The 7933-nt window shown below is 37.1% G+C and overlaps 1 protein-coding gene across 1 annotated transcript; it reads left to right on the top strand.

The window, feature by feature from the left end:
• Positions 1-1330: 1330 nt before the first annotated feature.
• LOC123948633 (olfactory receptor 4C11-like) lies at positions 1331-7714 on the top strand. Its single transcript, XM_046015828.1, has 2 exons — positions 1331-2251; positions 7625-7714. Exons 1-2 carry the CDS (start codon positions 1331-1333, stop codon positions 7712-7714), a joined length of 1011 nt encoding a protein of 336 aa, XP_045871784.1.
• The last annotated feature ends 219 nt before the right edge of the window (positions 7715-7933 follow it).

The following is a 7933-nucleotide window of genomic DNA, read 5'->3' as shown; positions in this document are numbered from 1 at the left end:
TATGGGATACTCCAGAAAATAGATTCCAGGAATTCTATTGAAAAGATTCAGCTATGACTTGAAGCTTTCTTAGCTCATTTTCTAAATCCCTGGTACTAAAAATAACATGAAATTAAAAAAAAAAACAAACTATATTGTTTCATGCCAAATGTTCTCTATCCTTCATTTTAGTCTCAGTCACTCTTTGTGTCTTAAAAAAATATATCCTGAAAGACCCATTAAAATATAAAAAAAGTGAAGAATGTAACTCTGGACAACATAATACAATATAAAAATGGAAAAAAAAAACAAAAAATCTAGATGATCTTGAGTTTGGTGGTACATTTTTGTTACCATCTGAGGTGAGTGATCCATGAAAAAAATTAATATGTTGGAATTCACTAAAATTAAAAATTTATTCTCTGTGAAAGACGCTGTCATGCAGGGGTGACTGGGTGGCTAAGATGTTAAGAGTCTGCCTTCAGCTCAGGTCATGATCCCAGGGTCCTGGGATTAAGCCCTGCATCAGGCTTCCTTCTCTGTGGGAGGTCTGCTTCTCTCTCTACCTCCCACTCCCACTCCACCTGCTTTCATCCCCACTCTCACTAGCTCTCTCTGTGTCAAATAATTAAAATAAAATTTAAAAAAAAGAAAAAAAGGTTTATGATAGAAACAGATTTTAAAACTGTAAACAACTGGAAATTATTGTGAATTAAAGAACAGGAAATAAACAGTCAAGCTGATAGATTAAAATAAATTTCATGATGGACTGGACCAAATGATTGAATGTTCACAGCTAAAATGTTGTTTGTTTATCTCTTTGTCTCTCTCCCTCTCTCTCATCTCTATCTCTCTTTTAGGTGTCATTACGGAAAACACTATCAGAAGTTTCTACATCATTCCTTGATGTTCCGAATACTTACTAGAAGATACTTCAGAACTGAACTACAAAGCTCAAAAAGTATGAAAGAACATTATGTAAATCATGCATGAGTTTTCTCCATTTGGCAACATCCTGTACTAATAGGTCCTTCTGTAAACTGAAGAAAGACATTCACTTCAGAAAGATACCGTTTCATACCAATTCCCTAAATTAATATTGATTATGCCTGAGGAATCACATTCTCTTTTATTATTGATATGTTTCGTTGTTTCCATAAGCACTCAGGTGAACAGATTGTGAGTAAATATTTTGATTTTCACCTTATTCAGAAGAAAACAACACAGAAGATAAGGGATTACACACTGGTCATTGACACATCCATGATCATATGGATTTGATCTCCAAATGGAGCAGTAATTTCATAACAGATAATTTCTAACCTTCCATTTCTCCACTTTGCCTGAAATAATGCAACAGAATAACAGTGTAACTGAGTTCATTCTGTTAGGATTGACCCAAAATCCCATGAGACAGAAAATAGTATTTGTAATCTTCTTCATTTTTTATATGGGAACCATGGTAGGGAATTTGCTGATTATTGTGACCATCAAGTCCAGCAGGACACTTGGGAGCCCCATGTACTTTTTCCTATTTTATTTGTCCCTTGCTGATTCCTTTTTCTCAACTTCCACAGCCCCCAGACTCATTGTGGATTCACTCTCTGCAAAAAAACTCATAACCTACCATGAGTGCATGATTCAAGTCTTTGCCCTACATTTATTTGGCTCTATGGAGATCTTTGTGCTCATCCTCATGGCCGCTGATCGTTATCTGGCCATCTGTAAGCCTTTACATTACCCAACCATCATGAGACGACAGGTCTGCACCATCCTTATTATTTTTGCATGGATAGGGTCTTTTATCCATTCTATATCCCAGATTATCCTGGCCTTGAGACTGCCTTTCTGTGGACCCAATTTGATTGATCCTTACTGCTGTGATTTGCAACCCTTGCTGAAACTTGCTTGCATGGACACCTATAGGATCAACCTACTGTTGGTGTCTAACAGTGGGGCCATTTGCTCAAGCAGTTTTGTGATTCTGATGATCTCATACATTGTCATCTTGCATTCCCTGAGAAATCACAGTGCAGAAGGAAGGAGAAAAGCTCTCTCTACTTGCACTTCTCACATCATCGTAGTAATCTTATTCTTCGGTCCATGTATATTCATATACACACGCCCCCCAACCACTTTCCCCATGGACAAGATGGTGGCCGTATTTTATACTATTGGGACCCCTTTTCTCAACCCATTCATCTACACCTTGAGGAATGCGGAAGTGAAAAATGCCATGAAAAACCTATGGCATATCACAACTACCTCTAAGGTCAGTTTTTTTTTTTAAGATTTTATTTATTTATTTGACAGACAGAGATCACAAGTAGACAGAGAGGCAGGCAGAGAGAGAGGAAGGGAAGCAGGCTCCCTGTTGAGCAGAGAGCCTGATGCGGGGCTCGATCCCAGGACCCTGAGATCATGACCTGAGCTGAAGGCAGAGAGGCTTTAATCCACTGAGCCACCCAGCCGCCCCTCTAAGGTCAGTTTTTTAATTGTGCTGAAATATCTTGAACGATTGGTGCTTTCTACATAGCAATCATTAAGTTTCAAAATTCTTAAATATATTAATATTTTATCCTTACATGACTTCTTCAATAGATATTGGTAAATGTTATTAACCTAACTTGGCAAATGAAAATTTTGAGGTTTATGCAGATTACATAATTTTTAGGACCCAGATCTCTGACACCAAGTGCTTTCTTTTTCCAAGAGACACCTCCTTTAACAATCAGGAGCATGAAAATCAAAGGTAAATACACTCCACACACAGAATGACATAAGTGTGACTAATAAATGACAAAACACATGAGTCACTTAATGCAAGGAAGACCAGGGTCAGACCTTCCTGAGGATAACTGCTATGGATTAAGCGAACCTCAGTGGCTTCTTGAGAAGTAAAATTGAAGGTTCCTTCATGAGCTGATTGCATGGTTAAATATTTATGCATACTTCACTCAAAATATGGATTCTTCAAATCTCCTAGTTGCATGCACAGTCACAAAACTAGGTGAAAGTTCTTATGTGCCCCCATAATGTGGTGGGTATGTGTGCATATTTCCTCAATCAACTTTCATAACACCTAGGGGATAGAGATATGATCATTCTCACTTTATAGATGTGGAAGCAAGGGTATAACATGCCAAGAAATGTGCCCAGGATTAAAAAAAAAAAAAATGGTGGGTTCAAAAGCAAGATTCCAATCTTGTCTTTGTGATTTTCCAAACCAATACAGTACATTTAACTGCTGTGGTAGTCATTTTCAACATTGTGCAGAAATCTGGGAACTCAAGCATGAAAGGACATTCAGAAGGAAAATAAAATGGAGCCACATCAGATACCAAGGTAAAAGTACACATCAATGAGAGCAACACCCATGTTTTATTAATATTTAGTGATCCATTTTGTGTGTGTGTCTGTGTGTCTCTGTGTGTGTTCATGAAACTGCTTCATGTACACATGTCTGAAATAGCATTAGAGACATTATAAGTATTATGATCTTGTCGAAAGGTTACTAGTTCAACATTGTGTATTATAACATAACAATGTAGGGAAAGGATTAAAAATTTCCAGGAAAATTTCACAAGTATAATTTGATCTACCCTTGCCTCTACCATTTATTAACTGCTTCATCTTGGGCAGGATCTTTAAATTCTTCTCTACGTATATATCTCCTGCAGTGTAGAAGAATTATAAAATAATAGTGATAATTATCTCACAGATTTGTGGTAAGGATTAAATAGCCACATTTCTGCAAACACTTAGCACATGTCTAGTAAATTTTAGTTGATATGATCATTATTATTACTATTATCATCAGTCTCTGTAATGGTTTCTTCATTTGAAGAATGAAATAATACTAACTCCACACGTTACTGCCATGTCATGCACATAACAATCATTAAAAATATATTTATCAGCTATTATAATGTTATTGGCTTTAACAACATGTATTATCAATTTGTTTGTAGTAGTTGCTGGAGCTTTTATTACATTCTCATAAAAAACACCCTGTTACACTTTTTGGCAACTGTTAGAAATAGTGTGATACTGGGCTTTCTGTCACTGGCTTGCATCCCCTCTCTGAATGCTGACTTCAGCAAGGCACACAAAGTTCTTACCAGAGTTATATGAAACAGTCTCTCTTCCTCCAATCCCTGATCATCCTTCCACTAATACTCGCAATTACCTTCCATGTGTCCCCATTCCCCTAGGATAAAGGAAAAGTACCTAGCTCTATATTTATAGCTTTGACATCTATTTCTGACCACAATTTTCAGACTTAACAGCCAGTAGGACTACATCAAGATAGGTTCTTCGTCATTTCAGACAATGATGTGTGCACTGACGCTCTTCAAGAACTCAAAACTACTTTCTACCTCAAAAAGCTCATGAGAATCCACAGCTCAGTAGAATTTATGAATTTGTTATTTATAAGGTGAAGAAAGTTAATAAAGTCAAGGTTACATTAATTAAGAGGATTTCTTTTTCAGGTAATGTAGTTAAACATACTATGAAATGATGGAGAATAGGACCAACCTGAGAGAGTTTGTTCTGCTGGGCCTCACAGAAAATCCAAAGATGCAGAAAATCATGTTTGTTGCAGTTCGGGTTATCTATATCATCTCTGTGGTAGGTAATGTGTTCACTGTGGTCACTATCACTGCCAGACCATTTCAGGGTTCCTCATGTCCCTTTTCCTGGCCTCTGTCTCTTTCACTGACACCTGCTCTTCTTCTGTCAATATCACTACAGTGATCTCAGATTCACTCCGTGAAAAGAAGATGATTCCATTTAATGCCTGTATTACCCAAATATTTGGAGAGTATTTTTTTTTTTTTTTTGGAGGTGCTGATGATATCCTGTTTACTGTGATGGCATAGGACAGGTATGTAGCCATCTGCAAGTCATTGCACTACATGACCATCATGAATTGATGGGTTTATGGCCTGCTAGCAGGAGAGGTATGGGTGGGAGGCTTTGTACATGCAACCATACCAGTTCTTTTTAGCATCTTATTATCCTTCTGTGGCCCTAACATCATAGATCACTTCATGCATGATCTGAACCCTTTGCTCAATCTTCCCTGCACAGATATCCATACTCAAGAGCTCTTTGTGGCTTCCAAGAATCATTTCATCTGTCTGTTAAAATTTCTCCTCTTGATGGACTCCTATGTGGTCCTTCGGCCCTCCCTAAAGAACTACAACTTGGAGGTGAGGCACAAAGCTCCCTCCCTCTGTCTCCTACATGACAGTGGTCATCCTATTATTGTGCCCTGCACATTTGTCTACAAGAGACGCAAAGCTATGTTGTCTATTGATAAGACAGTAGCATTGCTCTATACTACAATGATGCCCATGTTAAATCCTTTAATCTACACCATGTTAAATGACCAGATGAAAAGTGCTATTAGGAAATTGTGTAGTAAGAAAATTATTTTAGGTGACACATTAAATCTGCTTTGAGTTCTCCATTTGATGCAACTCAAGGAAAGTCAAAAAGACATTTTGAATGATCTCAGCAAAGAACACCTATGAAGAAAAGAAGAAAAAAATGACTGCTATGAATCATACATTTTGCATTGAGAAGAGAAGAAATGGTGCAAGAAAAGGAAAAATAATCTTAACTCAAGATCATTCCTTGCATATGTGGACATTTCTACCAAATTAAATTTTAGTTTTACTAGCTTCATTCATGTATATAGATTTATAGGCTTTCATCCTAATTGAACAATTAAAAATATTTTGGGGAAAAAGAAAGAAAAAAAGAAAAAAGAATTTGGAATTGAACTGTAATCTCTATAAAAATCCAAAGAGGGTGCCACTGCCATTATTCCCATTTTAAAGCAGAGTAAACACAAAGGTGAGTATCAAAATAACTATACTGAAAAGTCAGTGATCAGAATCTACCAGATTTTTCAGGCCATGCTCTTCAATGTTGTGATACAGTACCAGACAGTGATGATAGAAAGATGGTTATAATAGTTACCATTTATTGATATAGGGATTTCAAAATATTATACATTTTATATAATAGTATAATATTTATGTATTATATATGCCATACATATACATTTTATATTATTTTATATGTGATATATCTTAATTACACACACGTGTGTGTGTGTGTATATATATATTTATATTAATCCATTACCTATAACAAAATTCTGTGGACATTTCATTAAAACTCTGCTCCTTTTGTCATATTTGATAATAATATATCCACAATAATATTGTGGTATGTAACTACATTAGGAATGTAAAAACAATGGCCCACTAAACCCTTAAGGCGTAGGTAACAAATATTATACTATGTTTCCAAGTTTCCTTGTAGGCTTCTGAATCATTTCATATTATTCACATCACCCATCTTATGCTGATAAGCCATTAGAAAATGCAGTGCTTCAAATAAAGGATTATTTTAAAGTCAGACCAGAGTTTTTATTTTTATTTTTTTTTATTTTTTTTTTTTAAAGATTTTATTTATTTATCTGACAGACAGAGATCACAAGTAGACAGAGAGGCAGGCAGAGAGAGAGAGGGAAGCAGACTCGCTGCTGAGCAGAGAGCCCGATGCGGGACTCGATCCCAGGACCCTGAGATCATGACCTGAGCCGAAGGCAGCGGCTTAACCCACTGAGCCACCCAGGCGCCCCAGAGTTTTTATTTTAAAATATACATTTATCTCATAATGTTCTTGCCTGCTAATGAAAAAATAATTTCTATGTGGACAACAATGTCTGGTGCATAACAAATGTGGAATAAAAATTAAAGTATAAAGGGAGATGAATAAAGTCAATAAAATGTACAGGGAAAAAATTACTGGGTTGAGGGAATTTTCTCCTATTTATCTGATTCAGACTGAGACTTCAAGCTAGATCTCTTTGAGAAAACACAATTTGTCGTAATTTCTGCTTAAACTGTGTGATGAGAAACAAATTGAAATAGATTCTCAATGAAGGAGCCAATAGCTTATTTGGATACTTTTCCTGCCCTCAGAAAGATTGATCATGTGATTGGGAGCTGTGTTATTTTTCTCTTTCAATTAGCTTAATTTTGGTAACATTTCATTATGAGAATGTATTGTTAAAACTATGTGGCTCCATCTACACACAAGACTACGGCAGCAAAAATATATTCCACTTATTCCTTCTATCCCTCACTAATTAACGAACGGAAGTTTCTTGAGCCAAAAGAACATATCAGACACATCGATTGCTGCTGGGCTTATGATGGTAAGTAGAGAGGAACATGGGTCTTGCCTTCCCAGACTTCATATCCACAGAGAGACTCCCAGAGGGGAGCAGAAAATGACAGTGCAGTGTGATAAATGGTAAGGTAGTGGCAGCACAGGGGCTATGAAGGCATGTTTGAGGGACACACAGAAAAGACCCAGCGATTCAGGCAATGTTCCAAGATGAAAGGGCACACAGAATGGAACTGGAAACTCGAAATCAAGTCAGAGGTGTGAATAGGTACACATAAGTTGGAGTAGAAGCATTCTTACAAGAGAAAATACCTAACAGGGCCAAGGTGTGAAAATCAGTATTCATGAAACCTCATGAAAGCAGTGTGGCCTTCGAACCAGCAAGTGATAGAGTTTGATTTGTGTTTGTCTTCATAACTGTATGGGTCATTAGTGTGTGAAATGGATTGAAGGGAACAAAAGTGACATCAAAAGGTTCCTGAAACAACTTGAGTATGAAACATGGAGTTCTGAAGTACGGTGATGCTGGAGGGAATGCAGAGTGTGGTGATGCCTGCTGTGTCTAGCTCATTTCCCTTCAATCCTGTAATGCCCCAGATGCTGTGTGTCTGGGCTATAAACAACTCAGAGCTCAGTACCCCACCTTCTCTGTGGATTTGCTCCAGAACAAAATGGTATGCTTTGCCCACCATTCCAGGCCCCAGTGGAAACCAATGAACAACAAGGTGGACACTTTGCCTCA

The sequence above is a fragment of the Meles meles genome, chromosome 8, assembly GCF_922984935.1.
Source record: "Meles meles chromosome 8, mMelMel3.1 paternal haplotype, whole genome shotgun sequence".
NCBI lineage: Eukaryota > Metazoa > Chordata > Mammalia > Carnivora > Mustelidae > Meles > Meles meles.
Note: the sequence above shows the minus strand (reverse complement) of the source record. Positions and strands in the feature narration are given on the sequence as shown.

What these genes read in the sequence shown, in the direction of transcription:
- LOC123948633 (XM_046015828.1), top strand. Translation starts at nt 1,331, where the DNA reads ATGCAACAGAATAACAGTGTAACTGAGTTCATTCTGTTAGGATTGACC. An exon ending in ATATCACAACTACCTCTAAG is followed by an intron (nt 2,252 to 7,624) that starts GTCAGTTTTTTT and finishes ATGGGTCATTAG; the next exon opens with TGTGTGAAATGGATTGAAGG.